This window comes from Lygodium microphyllum, chromosome 24 (genome assembly GCF_053477565.2).
Source record: "Lygodium microphyllum isolate KBCC chromosome 24, Lygodium_microphyllum_v1.1.10, whole genome shotgun sequence".
Taxonomy (NCBI): domain Eukaryota; kingdom Viridiplantae; phylum Streptophyta; class Polypodiopsida; order Schizaeales; family Lygodiaceae; genus Lygodium; species Lygodium microphyllum.
Window position 1 is genome coordinate 110,307,333 of NC_141158.1, and position 19,534 is coordinate 110,326,866.

The 19,534-nt window shown below is 42.2% G+C and overlaps 1 protein-coding gene across 2 annotated transcripts in view; it reads right to left on the bottom strand.

Moving 5' to 3' along the window:
• Positions 1-13,275, bottom strand: part of LOC148015519 (Thioredoxin superfamily protein) — a 48,204-nt gene extending 34,929 nt beyond the window's left edge. The window contains exon 1 of one of the 2 annotated variants that reach the window (XM_087665350.1): positions 12,895-13,204. In XM_087665350.1, coding sequence (XP_087521476.1) covers positions 12,895-13,033 — 139 coding nt within the window. In that variant the 5' untranslated portion in view covers positions 13,034-13,204. Of the gene's footprint in view, positions 1-12,894 lie in introns of both variants that reach the window. The other variant, XM_087665351.1, reaches the window with a different exon arrangement.
• Positions 13,276-19,534: the final 6,259 nt, after the last annotated feature.

Below are 19,534 nucleotides of genomic sequence, written 5' to 3' on the forward strand. Positions count from 1 at the left end.
GGGCGCAGTGCGCTGGACTGCGTGTCTCCACCTCGACGATGCGACCTGCTGTCCACCTCGAAGTCTGCTGCAGTCTGCACTGTCTGCTGTCTGAAATCTGTGAACAGAGACAGAAATCTGCACGGCACCGGTCTGTAATCTGCGACAGACAAGAATGGCCCAAACTGCTGAAAACGTCAGCAATAAATAGGCGAAAAATCACCTAGAACGGGGCTCAAAAATGGGGTGTAGCCTGGAATAAAATGGCTGCAGGCAGTCGGACTGCCACGTGGCAGTCCGACTGCACAGTCCGACTGTGCAGCTGGTCCGACTGCTGGACCAGCTGTGCTGCTGCCTAATAAACAGGCTATGAACTCTAACAACAGCCACCGCTCCAGAATCCTTTGTGTCCTTCTTGGTGTTCTTCTTGTCTTGTTGGGGCAATCCTTCTTCCAATGACCAGTCTTACCACAAATATAGCATGTCGATTCTTTCTCTTTGTTCTTCTTGGATTTGTTGTCCTCCTTCTTTTGGTCCTTTCTCTTCTTCTGAGAGGCTTGACCAACCAATGCCTCCAATTTGGAAGCATTATGTCCCTTCAATTGTTCCTCTTGGTCCAAGACCATAGGAACCAACTCTTCCCATCGAAGAGTCGACTCCCCCCCTGATGCAATAAGAGCAAAATAAAAGATATCGAATTGTGGTGGCAACTGGGACAATAAAGTGATCGCTATCTCTTCAGAGAAAATGGGCTTCCCCGCATTTTGAACCTACATCTAAAGCTGCCGAAGCTTGTTGATGTGTTTCCGAAGCGAAGAAGACTTATTCACGGACAAGGTCCGCATCTGCACCTCCAAAGAAACCCTCTTCATCAAGGTCATCAAGTTATACATCTCGTCAAGCTCCAACCATATCTCTCCAACCACCGTCAAGTGCTCGATGTAAGCTATCATCACGACTGTAGTACAAGATAGAAAAAGAAAAGAACGAATCCTGGCATTCAATTTTTCCCAGTGGGACTGGGCCTTGGTCTACTTCGCACGAGCATTTGAAGAGAGTTTGGACTCATCTCTCACTAAGGGCCGGTTAATCTCCTCCATCACAAGCTCCACCAAATCATAAGACTCCAGGATGGCCAACATCATCATGCGCCAGATGCAGTAATTGTCACCATCAAGCTTTTGATCTGATGGAAGAGCCGGTAGGACAGGCACCTTCCGGTCCATGATCACCTAGAACTCCTAGTCAGTCTCTATAGACATTTTCACTTGCAATGCCTGCACAAACGCAAAAGCAGCCCCCTCTGACTATGAAGACACAGCCTGCTAGGGCTCTTTCCTCCGCTTCCCGAACTTCTTCAACCGCCGCATGTGATGAAAAGGTAAAATCTGCAATGGAAGGCTGTAAACACAATCTTCCTCCTCTTCAAACAACAACCATCTGTAACAAATTCACCAACTGGACTCCTTTCCTGCACGCCCATGCTCACTTCACCCTTGTTCCAATGCGCAGCCCTCCCGCTCGCCCTCGAAAGCTGGAAACGCAGCCTTGTGTCGCCCTGAAATCTCCTCTAAAGATAGGTTCTTCACTCAGTCAGTCCATCTTCAGCTCTCTAATACCATGTCAGAGTGCAACGATGCGGAAGCGTGGGACCAAGACTGAGAGAGAGTGAACACACAGAGAAGAGAGAGAGAAAGAGACAGTGAAACGCAGAAAGTCTGCAGTGAAGAATGTTGTTTAGGGATGCAGAATTATACATTGGTGCAGAGAGAATAGCTGCATATGTCTCCGCCTTGAGGACCTCGATCTCTGTCAGCCCCTGAGTGCTGTCTGTCACCAGTAGGCTGTCTCTGTCAGATACAAGTGATAGACAACTGCTGGAAGGGCTGCTATAAATAGCAGAAGAAAAGGCCAAATAATGACCAGGTTGGCTGCATTAAATACAGTCGATTGATACAGATCTGTCCGACTGCAGACTGCCACATGGCATCTGTGCTGGCTGCTGATATGGCTACTGACATGTCCTGCCTGCTGCGCTGTCCTACTCTGATCTGTGGAAACTCTCCTAACTGTCCAGGGAATGACAATCTCTAACAAGTTCTTGTAGACTCCCGGATACCATTCTACCCCTTATGACCTGAACTTATATGTTTGATCTACTACAGAGGGCGTTAGCTATATCTTGCTATACGTTGATGATTACTCATCATAGGCTCAGATTCTACTGCCATAGCGGAAATCAATGCTAAGCTTAAAGCTACATTTGAGATGACAAACCTTGGTTTGTTGTCCTATTTCTTGGGGATGGAAGTAGTTCGTTCTGGGGGCCGTATTTTTGTGTCACAGCAGAAGTACGCACTTCAGCTCGTGGAACAGTACACTCAGGATCAGACATGGTCAGTGGTCATGCCTCTAGATCCTATTGTCCACTTGTCGAAGAATACCCTAGGACAGCCCTTCGATGAACATGCCTATCGTTCTATTGTAGGAAAACTTCTTTGGTTAATTCACACTAGGCCAAATTTAGCTTACTCAGTTAGTATACTCGGTCAGTATTTCGCAGCACCTAGGATGTCACATTGGATTGCATATCTTCGTGTGTTGCCTTATTTGTGGTGTACTTATTCTTATGGCCTGACATATGGTTCTCGTTTATGTTTGCAAGGGTACATTGATTCTGATTGGGCAGGAGATCCTAACACCCGGCGTTCCCATGGCGGCTACCTCTTTACCTTGGACACGGCTCCCATTTCTTGGTCCAGCCATAAGCAAGGGACAGTGATGGCTTCCATGGCCGAGGCTGAGTATTGGACTCTCTTCAATGGCACCACCAAGGCCATCTATCTGAGAAGTTCACTGGCAGCGCTTCACTTTCCATGTGACTCTCCCACAATTGTCTACTACGACAACCAGAGTGCCATTGCCCTTGCAGGCAATCCGATCATCACACCACGGACACAGCATGTGGGAGTCCGCTTCCACTTTTTCAGAGAGCAGGTTGAGCTAGACACTATTTGCCTAGAGTTTGTGCCATCATCAGATAATTTTGCAAATATCTTGATCAAAGCAGTCAACCGGTTGGTTCTTTAGTACCTGCTACCCAGGGTCGGCTTGGGTATACCCTCCCCTACTTCTTTAGCTTGATGGGGAGAGGGTGCTTCTCGCTTGCTTTTCCTTCCAGTTTGAGAGGGGGCAGCTTCTACTCTTGATAGTGATAGTGATGATGCTTACAATTTTTTTAGACATTACATTCATTTATTCTTTTGTATTGTATTATGGACATTTGTAACTTCATCCACACTGTTAGGATGACATGATTGTAAAACGGCATTTGGACAAGTGAACAATTCCCCTGCGAGGGCACTATCCCAGTGGCACCGTTGCATAGCATATTGCATGAGCATGATATCTTGCATCTCCCTTTGCTTAACCCCATGCATTAGCATTCTGCTCATGTAAACATGCATCTGTGCACATTTATCCCTTTTCAATCGTTTGGAGTGATCGACTCTAGGATCCACCATATTCGTGGCATTGCACATGGCAATCTCCAAGGTAGTCTTTCCCAGTTTGCTTGCTTGCTTTGCTTGTCTTGCTTGCTTGACATATTTGCTATACACACACCTTAGCCATTTTCTTCGTCATTGACACCCAGTAATGATAGGGATAGTATGCTTGTCTTGTGAAGGTCTTGGGTCTGAGCATCCCTTCATACTCTCCCGTTTAGGGCACAGATACTCAATAGGACGAAACTAATTTGAAACCCTCACTTAATGCTCAATCTATCAAACCTAAAAAGCCCTCCCAAAAAAATAACCAAAAAAAAAGTCTATAGTTGATTCCATCCGCCTTTGTAGGGCTTGGTAGGCCACTGGGCAGCCGACGTGCACCCTTTTTCCGATGCCCTGTCCTCTCTGGGGAGATCACTTAGGCTCCCTTGATAAGATAACCATTGCCTCTGTAGTCTTAATAGGCCACTAGGCAGCCGAGGCGCACCATTTGTCCAATGCTCTAGCTGCTTTGGGGTGGGACGCCTGGGGGTAAAAGATAAACCAAGAAAGGGCTTGGCTGGCCTCTATTCTCGTGGCACCATTGTTGGGCTTGAGAGAAGGTGCTAAGCTAAAAATGCATTAGCTTTACTTAAACAGCCCCAAAACATGCTTAATTAATGAAGAAACCTTGTTTGTCTAAAAGAAACGTAATCCTAGAGAGTTTCTGTATCCCATAAGCACAAACCCACTTGGGAGGGGCCAAACTTTCTATAAATACGTATGCTGCCCTCCATTCAGCCCTTAATCTCATTTTTGTAGATTTCAGGTGTTTCAACTTTGCTGCTCACACCCTGTTCACGGAGGACATCTCAACCGAAGCTGTCCATTGCTGTCTCCATCAATTGGCATCTAATTTCCAGCCCTCTTCACACATTTTGGAGCTGATTCCAGCCAGACGACTACTGTTCTTGTGCAGACCTGCTGCCGTTCAGCCTGCCACATCATCGTAGTCCTGCAGTCTGCGTTTTTAGTCTTTATCTCTTCTACAAGCTGTCCTGCCTGCATTTTTAGTCTTTCTCTCACCTGCTGCCTACGTTTTTAGTCTCTCTCTCTCCTGCAAGTTGTCATGCCTGCTTTTTTAGTCTTTCTCTCACCTATTGCCTACGTTTTTAGTCTTTCTCTCTCCTCACTACTGTCTGCATCAGATCCAGCTTCTCACTGCTGCGTTTGCTGGTGTTTGATATCCGGAGGCTACCTTGCTGCGATTTGGGATCCGTTCAGAGTACGACACACTCTTCAGCTCATTACCCCTACCCTGATCCTTGAGATACGAGAGTTCGAGGTACAGTATTCATTCACTGCATAGTGTGTTTGCTGCATGAGCATCATATATTCAGTAGTCGTATCACTTCATTCATTCACTATGTTCATTGTCTCTGAGTTACCCTAACCCTAACTGTGTTCTTTTATCAATCTGTGCTTTGCCGTACGGTCCCTGTTTATGTTTTTGTGTTAGGGTATTTCTTTACACCCTCCGTAGTTGGTGACTGCTTCTAGACCACTTTCTACAATGCCGGCAACCATCCAAAGATTGTCACTCTATTGTTTTTGTTGTTGCCTGGCTAGGAGAACCACATCCGCATTTGTGTTTTTAGATTTCTATTGTCACCAAGTTTTTCTCTCTCCTCAAATACCTACGTTTTCAGTCTTTCTCTCTCCTCATTGCCTATCTACATCAAATCCATCTTCCATAGCTGTATTTGCTGATCTTTGACTCTCAGAGGCTGCCTTTGCTATGTTTTCGAATCCATCTAGAGTACGACACACTCTTCCGCTCAGCACCTCTACCTCAATCCTCAAGACACAAGAGTTTGGGTACAATTTTCATTTCTGCACAGTTTGTTTGCTACATGAGCATTGTATATTCAATATTCAATCATTCATTTAGATTCCACTATGTTCATTGTCTCTGAGTTAACCCTAACCCTAATTGTATTCTATTGAGTTTATGCTTTGTCCTACGCTTTCATTTATGTTTCTGCGTTAGGGTATTTCTTCACATATGTGCCTAGCCGCCTACATTTACATGTACTTACAACCCGCACACCAATACACTGCAAGTGGCAGCCGCCCATCACTGTCACTTTATTCTTTATTTCTTCTATGACAATAGAATAAGGAAAGGCAAGTGACACATTATGACTGTTGGAGTTTCCACATACCATCTTGCTCTCTCTTTGCTTAAATTTCCATAGCTCTTGTATCTTCTTGCTTCCGCTTGTGCTCTCACCTCCTACTCCAACTTTCAACTGGTATCAAAGAAAGCTTTCTTACATAGGGACCTACATGAGGATATCTATATGCAGTAGGCTAAGGACTTTGAGGAAAAGGGCAAAAAACACCCACTGTGCAAGTTGAGGAAGAGTCTTTATAGACTTAAGCAAGCACCTAGGGAATAGTATCATAAGTTTGATACATTTATCCATTCACAGCGTTATTCTTGCAGTAATATGGAACTGTCTTTACACGAAGAAAGCCTATGATGGTAGCCTTATTATTTTGGTGCTATATTTTGATGACATGCTAATTGCTGGGAGTGCTCATGATGAGTTGGATGCTTTGAAGGCTTGGCTCAAGAAGAGCTCGAGATGAAAAATATGGGGTATGCCTCTCACAGACTTAGTATGCGCATTACACGTGATCGCTCTGAGGGACTTTTATACTTGTCACAAAAGGAGTACATTCATAAAGTCCTTAGTGGTTCCATATACACGGTGGTAAGCCTATTGGCTACCCATTACCTTCTCATGTAAAGGTCAATTAGGTAAATTATCCCCAGTCTAATGATGAGAAAGCCAAGATAGCCAAGATGGCCAAGATCCTATATGCATCCCTGGTGGGTAGCTTGATGTATGTCATGATAGCCACTTGACCTAACATAGTATTTGCAATGGGAGCTGTGGCTCATTATATGGCAACACCAGGCAAGCGACATTGAGACGCCGTGAAAGGTATCATGAGATACCTTAAGGGCACTTCAAATATGTGCATTTGTTACGGTGAAAAAGGATATAGAAGTCATGGGTTACATAGTTACTAATTATGCAAGACATGCAAACAGTAGGAAGTACAACTCTAGCTATGTCCTCACCTTTGCTAGAGATGATGTTTCTTGGATATCTATGGTGCCGAAATACATGACCTTGTCTACTATTGAGGCTGAATACATTGTAGCCATTGAGGCTTGCAAGGAGGCCCTATGGTTAGGCAATCTGGTGGCAAACCTTGATATGACTATGACTCCAACATTGCATTCGGACTCCATAAGTGCCATACAATTGGCACATAATCTGATCTTTCATGAGGAAACCAAGTACATTGAGTTCCCTTATCACTTCATCAGGAAGGTGATTGAGGATAAGCAAATAGAGCTTGTCAAGATCTCCACTAATGAGAATCCTGCAAATCTTCTTACTAAAAGTTTCCCAATGAAACGTTATGCCTTCCTTAGAAAGATGATGGGCGTAGAATGAGATGGCATCTATTCCTCGTCCTATTATACTTCTATGTACATATTGTACTTTATCATTTTTTTCTTGTTTTCTCCACACCCAAGCACATTCGCTTTAGTGGAACATTGTTGGGGGTTAAAGGCTGCTTCTGCTTAGCCACCTACATTTACTTGTACTAGTTGTTTGCACACCTATACACTACACGAAATAGCCACTCGTCACTATCACTTTATTCTTTATTCTTTCTACGATAATAGAACAAGGGAAGGTAGGTCACACAATGTGACTATTGGAGTTCCCACACATCGTCTTGCTCTCTCTTGCTTAAACCTCCATACCTCTTACATTTTCTTGCCTCCAATTGTTATCTCATCTCATGTTCCACCCTTTATATACTAACAAGAGCTATATATCTACACAAACGAAGTCACTGCTAAGCTCATTCCCATGCTTCGAGAACGGGTGGCATTTTCGCCACATACTACCATAGATAATCTATACTTGGTTTCTTAATTTATATAATGGTATCTTGTCAATATAGATTCCTCTGAACTCAAACCACTTAGTGTTGTATATTGTATATCTTTCCATTTCTCTTCCTCTCTTTATAATATATCTCAATGTTGTCAAACTATGAGATCAAAGGGTGATGATGGCTGCATCATGGAGTATGAGGATAAGAGAGAGATGACTAAGGTTGTACTTACTTGAGCTCTGACGCCATATAGAGACCCTCTAGAGAGAGGAGAGCCCACCACACATCCAAACCCACCTAGACTAAGGATACTTTCAAAGCTCGTCACCAACAAGAGCACCAGAGTTCCTCCTCGCCCCATGACTACCTTTCCTAGACGAAATCACCTTTGAGCGGGGTCACCAAGAGCAAGCCATAGCCTTATGCCTAATGAGCCATACCTGCGAACCCCCGAGTGGATGAATATTTGGTCGTTCAAGGTCGATCAATAACTTCGACACTCGGTGATGAAGAGTCCAAGGAAATTTCAATTACATCCATGTTCATGTTTCATCATAAGACAATAGCAACTAATGTCACTAAATGCCTTTTTAGTACTAAGAAGCACTCTTCTCAAGATCAAGACCACTTGAGATGTTTAGGAAATTTTTTACCTTGTCAAGCTTAGTGAAATACTTGACTGAGGACCGGTGTTGAGAGTCGGCTTCTCGGTGAGCTTATGATGTCCCCCGAGTGTTAGAGCTGCTCACAAATCAGGAACACACTTCAAAGCATATGCTTCAGTAATTAGAATCACTGTTAATGTTTCCCAAATTGAAAAAAGTGAAAATAGGAAAGCTTGAAGCTTCTTGGCTATGGCTGCTGGAAAACCCACATTTAGGGTTTCGGTCACAGCAGACAGTAGGAGAGGAATTAGTTCAAACCCTCTTAGAGGGAGATGGTCTACTAGGGGGGCTAACAAAGCCCCATGGTAGATGCCAACATTGCGCCTTCATCAACACGCACAGCAGCAACCCGAGATGTGTCACATGCAAATCTGCACCAGTTTTGGGAAAAACGCAATACTGCCCTCCTTGTCGCCCAATGCCAGCATGTGATGTGCTGTGCTAGAGCACCTTGAGCTGAGGATGCAGTCTCCAAAAGGAATTAGGAGCTAATACTACCTCCTTTGCACACACCATCTCCTCCAAGGTCACAAGGTCAAGCTGGCTATGGTGGAGAAGAAGGTAAAACAGAAGGCAAAAGATCTTCTTGTGCACTTAGGTTAGGATATGGCTGAAGGTAGCTTGTTGGATCAGCATTGCCTCTGATACCATGTTGAAATATCAGAGTGGAAGCATGAGAGTGTGCACAAGAGGGAGAGAGAGAGCTCAAATACAAGAAGATCTTGCTTAGTAAGTTGTTCACAAGTACAACTAGTACTCTCTCCTCAACTGTGAGAGTGACCTTAAGGCAGTTTATATAGCCTCTGGAGAAGTTAGGGTTAGGGTTTCCACCTACTCCCCCTGTCCTCTAGTTTATTTACACCGAGCTACCCTTATCCACCCTTGTACACATAGGGTTCACATGCCTATCTTTCAACAAAAAAGACAACCTAGCCACCCTCTGTTGAGAAACCCTTCACCCGCAGTTTCTGCACTGGTACATCATCTTTTGACATGGTATTAGAGCTGGATCTACTCAAACAAAGGCAAAGATCCTCCACTCTAGTGAAGGCAAAGACCGGTGGCGGGTTCGGCATCCACTTCTCTTCTTCTTCCGCTGCATCAAAACCTCGTTTTTACAGATTTCAGGTGTTTCAGCTTGCTGCCCACACCCCGTTCATGGAGGACATCTCAGCCAAAGCTGTCCATTGCTGTCTCCATCAATTGGCGCCTGATTTCCAACCCTCTTCATGCAGTTTGGAGCTGATTCCAGCCATGCGACTGCTGTTCCTGTGCAGACCTGCTGCCATACAGCCTGCCACATCATCACTCCTGCTGCCTACGTTTTCAGTCTTTCTTTCTCCTGCAGGCTGTCCTACTTGCATTTTTAGTCTCTCTCTCCTGTAGACTGTCCTACCTGCGTTTTTAGTCTTTCTCTCACCTGCTGCCTGCGTTTTTAGTCTTTCTCTCTCCTCACCTACATCTTTCTGCTGGTTGCAACCTCTTACTGCTGGTCACATCCTCCTCCCACTGGCAGCCCAATTTCAAACCTTCCACTACCCTCCCACCCCTTGAGACGAACGTTGCGGTTCGTGCTTCACACTGCCCTTGAGGCGGACATTGCGGTTCATGGTTCATGGTGGCTGACCTCTTCCTTCTTCAGCAAGGCACACCGGTATCCATGGCTTCTTTACCAACAGATGTCCAGACTACTGGGTGCTCCTACTGTGGCATCACCGGACACACCACCGATGCTTGCCGACTTCGACCTTTGCTCCCCAAACCCCCAGAGTATATGCGTCTTCCACTAGGCACTCCTTGTGCCACCTCTCCGTTCTGGGCCACAGAGATCATTCTACATCGGCTATCAGAATACTATGCTCAAGGCAATAAGATGCATCCAATGCGCACTAAGTCCTTTCGAGCACATGGAGGATTGATTGACACTACGACCTCTTGGAGATCGTCGCAATGCCAGCGGCAATCTTCTCCCACTTATTTTCAGGTACAATGGCTTCCACGACCTACGGATCTACAGTCCGCTCCATCGAGACAGTGATTGTCTGATACCGTCTCCTCGTCGGTCTACTCCTTCGAGAGACAGTGGCTGCTCGACTCCTTCCTCTTCTTCGGCTACCAGTCTGCTCCACTGAGAGACAATGACCGTTGCCCACCTCTTGCTCATTCTGAGCCCTACCCTTCCCCACCCTCGACTACTCAGGTTCAAGAGGCTACCTCTGGGAGCTCTTCAACAGCCCAAATACCTTCTTCAACATGACTGGCGGCACTTCCTTCATCATCAAACATTTTGAAGTCTGTGATCCATGAGTTTTTGGATTCCCTATCTACTTCAGAGGGGGAATCCGAGGGGGATGTTATTTCTTTGCCCTCAACAGGGGCATCTACTTCTTCTTCGACTTCAGTAGGGGCCCCTCCACCTCCCACCTTAGAGGGGGAACCTACTCCACATGAAGTTCTTCACCCATTCTCTACTTTCTTGAGGTGGCTGTTTTCAACCAGTCATCTCTTCTACCAATACCCAGGATCTTCAAGTACCACCTAGATCGGACCTCGGAGGTTCAACCGCGACTTGGTGATGAGGCCTTTGTATTCCTTCCAGCATGGATGCACGGAGCTAGTAGCTTCTCTCTTAAGGTTGAGTTTCAGTTTCTCCAATTCACTCTATCTACTGTTCTTTACTGCAGGTTCCCTTTCTGATGGAAATCTTAGATCTTAGGGATCCTCTACATCTTCTTCCTTCTCTTCTCTTCTTACCTTGGTCATATGGTCAACATGGAGCCACCTCCCGAGATCGAGTACAAGCATATCCTTATGGTTCTCGGCACCACATAAAGTCTGACATTCCTCCTATGCATTGCATGTTTTCATCATCTTTGTACTAGGGCACTTAGACAAGTGAACAACTTCCCCACGAGGAACATTGTCCAAGTGGCACCTGTTGCATGAGCATTCTTCAGCATGTAGCATTGCATCTCCACCTCACTCTTCTCTTGTTCCCCTTTTTGGGCCTTAGAGGGGGTGTTGAGAAACCCTTCACCCTTCACCTCTGCACGTTGCATTTTTGCATTTTGCGTTTAGAGTTTGCGTTTAGGGTTTGCAGCCCCAAAAAGGAGCGCCATCCTAGACTAACTGTGCCTATTTATAGGCCACTCTCTCATTTATTCCTCACGGCCGATTCATTCAGTCCGTTACCTCTTCTCCCCAGCCTCTCCACTACCCTCACACCCCTTCAGAGGGACATTGTGGTTCGTGGTTCGTGGCTATCTTCATCATCTTCCTTGTGCTACAACACCCTTGTTCCCTTGTATCACATTCACTCCATGACTCAGATCTTCATCATTCCATTCATCAGAGTTTCTTCTCTCTTCTCGTCCCTTGTCCATGTTTGCTGAGTTCACTTTGTGTTCCTCCCCGCCAACCCTACTATCTCACTGGTACGTCATCTTTTGACACCCTCATCACAAGGGATGAAGCTATTATTACATACAGCTAGGATAGTCTAGCCCTCATGTGCTATGACAATCATCATTTCCTATCCTGGGCGAATCATCTTTGAGAGGGGTCACCACAAAGCGAGTCATAGCCTTATGCCAAACTAGGCACACACATTGATCCCCAAGAAAGACAGCCTAACGATCCTCATCATCAAGAGATTGAACTATTATTATCCGCACAACTAGGACAATCCAGCCCTTGCATGCTACAACAACATGCAATATCCTAGATGCAAATAAAGTACATCCAAGATCCCCTACATAACCAAGTTGCCCATCACTAGGGAAGTGGAGGTGCAACCTCCCCCTTGAGCATCAAGCAATACTCTAGATCTTTTATACTTTGTTGAACCTAAAAGCGCCCAATCCAAAATTGGCTCTAACTAAAACACATCAAGGTAAAGTACATCACTGAGCATGATCTATCAGGTCACCCTGGTTGCAACATCCAATGAGAGTGAAATTGAGATGAGCAGAAAATACATCAAACATATGGACAAGACAAACATATTTTGGTTTTTAGTATTTATCCCTTTCAGCTTCTTAGCTTTTTTATAGCTTTCCATATAGTCATAGATCATCACAATCTAGTATAATTTTTTGTCGTACTATGTTTGCTCTATATGGTGAAGCCTCATAGGCCATTTTGACCTTTTGCAGACCTCAATATATCTCTTCTATTTGTGTTGTTGATCACTTTCAATTGCAAATACAAGGCTTGAAATATTATGCAAGACTTATGCAAGACTTGGAAATCCCAAATCTAACTAAGCTCTCTTGACGCATCAATAACTCATAGGATGGCCAACAATCCCCTCCCTAATAAAAGGGGGGAATCTATAAATAAGAAAATAAATGCCATTTCTCTTTTGGCGCCATCTAACCTACCAAGTGCTCTACTCCTCCCCCTCCCCCTCCCAAGGCATGGACTGAATCTTATAATGGTATTATGAGAACTTTGTTTACACGAAAGTCAATTACTAGACTAGATATACTAGACCTATCCATCAATCCCTAGCCAAGCTGTTTTGTGCTCCTTTTCACCTTAAGGATAGCCACTTAATGATTTTTGCGCGGGATTGACCACCCATGTTGGATAATTTGAACAAACAGATCATCATTAGCAGGTAATCCAACACAGGCAGATAATCGAACATTTGAACATAGGCAGATAATCAACCATTTATTTCCTTTGCAGACACACACTATAAATTTCTTCTTTAATGGATGTAGGCCACGGGTTGTCAAGGAAACTATGTAGGAATGGATGAATGTTACCTGGGCACCAGCTGCGGCCAGTTGCAGGGTCGCGATCAGCCAAGAAAAGCAGCAAGAGGGGTACGGGGCCCTGAGCTTGGGCCGCAGCAAATATTGTCTCGAAATCCTTCAGTGAAGCATCCAGCATGGCTATCGGCATCTCTCTCTCTCTCTCTCTCTCTCTCTCTCTCTAAACTGTAACTAGAGTGACACTTGCAACCGAAGGCACTTGGACGTGCTTAACAAGAGAAGCGCAAGAACAAAGAACAAGGATATATTCTTCAAGGTAATGGGATGGTAAGGCCCATGAAAAGAGGACTTGAGAAAAGAGAAGCAAAATATGAAAAGAAAAGGAATACAATAATTTTCATGCTTAATAAGAGAAGCAAGATATTCTCCAGAGTGATGGAGTGACAAGGCCCATGGAAAGAGGAGTTGTGAAAAGAGAAGCAATATGTGAAAAGGCCCATCAAAAGAAAGAAATAGAATAAATCCCTACTTTAAAGCACCCATCCTTAGAATAAATCTCTACTTTAAAGTATTTAGCACTAACTGTAGATTGTGTGACGAGAACTAACCAATGTGATCTTTTTCATCATGCTCAAATTAAGTAGAAAGATAGTTACATTGCGCTATAATGGGCACTTCACAATAGTGGAATCTCACACCGAGACCAAAACTCTAGACCTTTTTAAGCCTCCTAAATATATCCTTGAAAGTTATACTCTTGTTTTTTAAACCACCCAACATAAGCTATGAGTTTTTAATATTGTAAAATCTCGAAACAATGCATCATTATGTGTCACTCTATTGGCACCTCACTGTTACTCTTTTATGAACCATTCATTCATAGCTAGGCCTACTTGATAAAAATGTTGATGTGCCCCAAATTTTTTATTCGAGTGTAATATGATGTATGTCACTTAGCTATAAAAAGAACATTATACAACTCACTTGGATAGAAAAGACCCAATAGGGGATTCTTAAGTGTCATTGTAACAGCCTCTTTTCTCTAGTATCTAAAACTTTTTAGCAATGGATTCCTTTGCTGGTTGGAGGGTGGGTGTCTCTAGGTCAATTCATGGTATCCAATCGTTCAAGATGTTTAACTTTTGGATGAGTTTTGAAAAAAACAAGTTGACCAAGCAAACAAAGAGTAGTGTTTCAAGCCTCCTTTGTAGGGGGTTTAAAAGGTTCATAACCATAACTCTCTAAACTATCTATGCACTTATCTTCATCCATTCTTAACATAACATTTTGCATGTTTGACATGAAAGAAAATGCTCCACTACATAAGGAGTGATCAACTTGAAGAGCTACTCTAAGTTCTCATTGACAAACCTAATAGTTCTTTTCTATTATAATTATTCACTGCTCAAGTTTCCAATCCATCATAGAGAATCTTCTTCAAGTATCAACTTAAAATCTCCATTGTTATTGGCACTATATTTCTTCTTAATCAAAAATTTGAGCTAGAAGGATGGCATGATGATGTTTAAAAAATGATACTATATACGCGTGTGAAAATTGTACCCATGACAAAAAGCCACCAACCATTTAGGATTTTCTTGTATCACTCTTTTCATATGTGTCCCTATTGTGAAATGTCATAAAAATACAAAAATAGTGGTCAAATTCATCATTATTGAGTGTTTAACACTAATATCAATTATGTTAAAGTTAGGTGCTTTAGGATTTAGTCACACATGGAGCTTATACAAGCACTCTCTTTATGTGGCCTATATGTCATGCAAGGAGATGGCAAGGTGGGACTTGCGCCAGCATGTTAAAAACTCTAGCCACCCTTAAGGGCTACATCGATGGGACGTGCAAGGAGATGGCAAGTGGGTCTTTGGCCATCATGTGAAATAATCAACCCACCCTTAAGGGCTATGTCCAATGGAACTTCCAATACGGTATCACATACTAGGCAAGTAACTAAGGGCTATGTCCAATGGAACTTCCAATACGATATCACATACTAGGCAAGTAACTAAGGGCTATGTCCAATGGAACTTCCAATACGGTATCACATATGTCATGCAAGGAGATGGCAAGGTGGGACTTTAGCCAACATGCTAAAAACTCAAGCCACCCATAAGGGCTACATCAATGGCTAGTAGCAACATAAAGCATATTGCGTTGAATTGCAAGGCAAAGAGTTATCGAGGACCCCTACTTGGTTGGGGGGTCTCAAGGGAGCTACTACAAGGGGGGTCAATAGCCCCCCTGATTCTTGGAGTAGCACCCCCAACCCAATGGTGAAGAGAATATTTCCTAGCTGACTAGGAAAGGTTCATAATGTGATAAGCTAGATAGGCTGACCAACCCACCTTCTTGGACTATAAAAGGGAGGCCCCTCCAAAGCCATCAGAGATCTATCTTTCACCCTGTCAAAGTTCTTCTAGCTAGTCTTAAGCTCTTCACCTACCATCTATCTAGATTTCTTTCTAACCTTCATAGTAGAAGTGCATGGGTGGACAAATTCACCTTTGTATAATCTTGTTTAGAATCAAAGAATTTTTGTTCATCGCTTATTTGCTATGGACTCTCTATTCCTTGCTTAGATTATGTACGTTGTGCTACCTAATTTTTTACAATCCTTTCCTATCCTACATTTGATTTTAAAATTGAATCCTTATAGGGTTGTATCCATCTTCTTTGTCTCATACTTAGATATGTTTGGATGAACATCTACTTAAGACTTTTATGATTTGTCACTAAAGGAAACCTTCTTTCTTCCAAAATATCATATCTTCATAATTCCAAGTCATGAATCACTATAATAATTCTAGTCATATGTACTGTAGTTAGAAAAGTTACTTATAAGAATTTCCTGATTATTATGGTTAGCACTTTGATCTTAGCTTAGTGGATTTTATCATTTCAAGAGTTAAATTTATCTAAGAATACAATACTTCAATTTTTACTCCAAAATTGATTATATTGGTTAGGCTAACTATAATCACATTGAACTATTGATGTATTGGGATGTTGAATCATAGTCATCGCTTTGGGCTATCTAATCACTTTGCGCTCTACAAGACCTCCTCAGCTACATGTTCATTGCTAACAACTTCCCTTACATTGTCCCTTTGTTGCTTCAATGCCATTACTACAAGTCTTTGTTACATCTTTCAAACAAACATAAGATTCTCAATTATATTATAGTGCAATTGTGTTGTCATGGCTTAAGCATGTCTACTATTGTAATATAGATTTCCTAAGCAAAAATCAATAGTGTCTTCTTCCATAGTTTGACTCCCAAAGTCTTGCACAAAATAAATGCTTTGTATAAGTGGGAGGGGGTGATATGATAAGTGTGTAAGTTTTATAAATAATCTATAAGTGAAGTATCTTATGTGATAGGGAGAAAGGAGGGTGAAAGAAAAAGAGGTCATGAACAACATCGATGGTGTGGAGGAGAAAATGATGTGATGATGGAAGATGGGGGCAATGATTGGGTGGAAAGGTCTTCGCTTCAATCTATCAATGCATCACCATGGCAATCTCATGTTGATTTTGAAGACAATAAGCAAAGAGGGTCAAATAGGGGTTATATATAGGTTGGGGGTGGTTGCACGACTCAATCTTCACAAAATACTCTTACTTGTTTCTATAAAGGGAATATCTATTTTCATCTAAGGTCTATCCTCTCTTGAACTCTCCCAAAAACTTGGGCTAAATTTTCTCCCTCCTATACCCTCCAAAATCAGGGCTACATGAGACTAGCTCACTCTCAAGGTCTTCATTTTTAGTCTAGAATGCTCATCGCATCATATCGACAAGCTAAACAATTCTAGATTGATTAAATTTTAATGGTAAACACAATTGTACTATCCATATTTGTGTTGTAAGACATCTCATTTTTCTCATGTTATAGAAAGCTGGATTTAATTTTCATTGAACCTTATGACTGTTATGCTTAGTACAAATAACTTGTAGTTCACGTCTTTATATTAGTAGAAGAGTAGTGTGAGGGGTGCATTACATGTAGAAGTCTCAACAAAGAAAGGTGAGAAGGCTCAAAAGTTAAAATTGTTAATACAACTTGAAGTAGAACTCAAGTTCAAAATCAAAACACAAAGTTTACAATGCAAACCAAGAGGTCCTTGACTAGTTAGACTAGTCTACTAATCCATGCCGAGTGAGCATACCAAATCAAGAAAGTATGAAACTCCTTAATCATATGAAAATTAGTCAAAACTTGCAATGTTCTCTGTAATTTACTATAGATAGGTTGCAATAGCATTTCATGCTATGCTCAACCAAGCATTCTATAGTATCTAACAAGGCTACACAGTAGGTTGGAAATACTATAGCTCGAAGGTAAAGTTTTTCCATAGCAATGTAATCAATCCATGTGTTGATGTCAAAGAATAATGGTGGTAGTCCATCCTCACAGGGAGTCCGTGGCTATTGTAAGAGCTTAAAAATGAGGTGGATATGATTGCAAGTCATTACGAATATTGAATGTGGACAAATTGTGAATATTTTGAGGAAACTATTGGAAGAGGGATGTAGATCTCACAAGTAGAGGTGGGGAATTTTACTCTCATGCAAAGCATTCACATTGTTGTGAAAATTTGGTGCACAGATCGGATGCCATAAGCGCGTGTAGTGAGCATCAGAAGGTCCCCAAGAACAAAAGAACTCTACTTTTTGCACACAAATCAATGTAGAAAGCTTGCACGACATGAACAAGAGACCAATTGGGTGCAATCTCCCCCATGCCTTGTGTGAGTGCTCCACAAAGCATGTATTTCATATATTAATCATCTTCAAGCTCAAATAATAGCCCAAATTACAAAATAGCACGCTTTAGCTTTTGAGTTTGCTTTTGTGCCAAATAGAGAAGTAAAGCTAATGGGCACCCAAGAAGTCAGGCATACCCAAATACAATGTCCAAATACAAATATCTAAATCGTGCGCCTATGTGCATACAAAAATAATAAATAAATATCAAGCGCCTTGATAAATAAGTGCGACAAAATATAGGTGCCATGCCTAAGGTATGCGCCCATCAAAATATTGACGATAACTTGAATACACACTATCCTCCAATGCTTCCCACTGCCACCGCTGCTATCTCTACACATCAACTGAAGCATTCACAATCGTTAGTAGAATAATACAATTAAACCGACAAAAGTGAATACCTAGCAGTCTTTAGCTACATAAATAAATTGGTTAGAAATCAATCCTAACCTTAATTTATCACGAGTGCGCACTCTAAACTCATAAACATTTATTAATTTAAATATGTATTTTGCGGAATCACCCATGTACACATAAAATTAACAAAACGCCCGAAAAGGATAGGTGTCCCCATCAACTTCTCGCACAAAGAATCCACTTTGTGTATGAGCCCCGGTAATAAAATCTTACGGAATCCACCGTAAAACCTCACGGAATCCACCATGGCACGAAATCCACCGTGAAATATGCCTCCTGGCATCAAAATTATATATGCTACGCTACTTTAACATCATGGTCACTTGCATACCTTCTTAGATAAAGGCAATAGAGCACATCTGCTCTTTGATTGGAGTAGCAAAAGGGAGAATAGGCCAACTCATCTACTTTGAGAATGGAATATTTCTAGTTTTGTTAGAGCTTCTAGGCATCACATGGTTTCTCTATGAGGTAATCTCTTCTATTCTTTTCATTGGGAACCTTGCAAGCTACCTTCAAAGCTTATATGGCTTGTTTTCCCAACCATTTTTTGGCTATGATCTCTCTTACTTTGATGAGCCTTTACACTATGTTGGATGGTAAGGTTTCTACTATGGGCAAATAGCTAAGAAAGCAAGCTTCCACTACTAGGGATATCCGAGTGGCAACCAAGATACAAAGAATGCAACTAGTAGTGACTAAGTATAGACCAACGGTACCAAAGACTGTCACAAACTCAAATTGTTAGTAAGCCATACATTCCATAAGCATAAATATCACTGACAAACTATTGATAGATGTAAGTACTAATGTCCAAAGTATACAAAATCAAATTAGTCCACAAGTGGAGGCAACTGTGTCCAATAGCATACAATAGAGCATACACATGAATCAAGAGTCCCACTATCTCAAAGAACCAAGCTCTACCAAGTAAGTACAAGTGTCTCCCACTAGAAGCGAATCCAGAATTTGAAGTGAGCAAGGGAAGCTCAAGACATATGCATGAAAGAATTTGGGAAGCCTAATCCCATCACAAATATATCCAAGAGTATAAGTGTCAAATGAAGCTTCAATATACATACATGAGTAAGCATAAAAGCTCAAAGAAATTGATCAAAGTCCAAGTACATCAAATCTACTTAAACCTAAGTGTCAAAGCATGTCATAATCATATCTGAACTCATAGATCAATGCTAGATATCATTGCAGACATGTGGCATACCCAAAATACCATGTATGCTAGGCTTTCAAAGCATGAAGTATACTATTGTATGCTTGCTATCCAAACTATTATGATAGAAATAACCCTCTACAAAACTGACCTAGTCAAGCTCTAAATGATCCAAGTAGCATCTCAAAAGCATAACCATACCATCTATGCCCCAAAATAACATCACTAGAGCATCAAACATGCATTATAGAATTTAATATTTATTATCCAAATTAGAACTATTCTATTTTGTGTGAAATAGAGAACCAAAAGCTA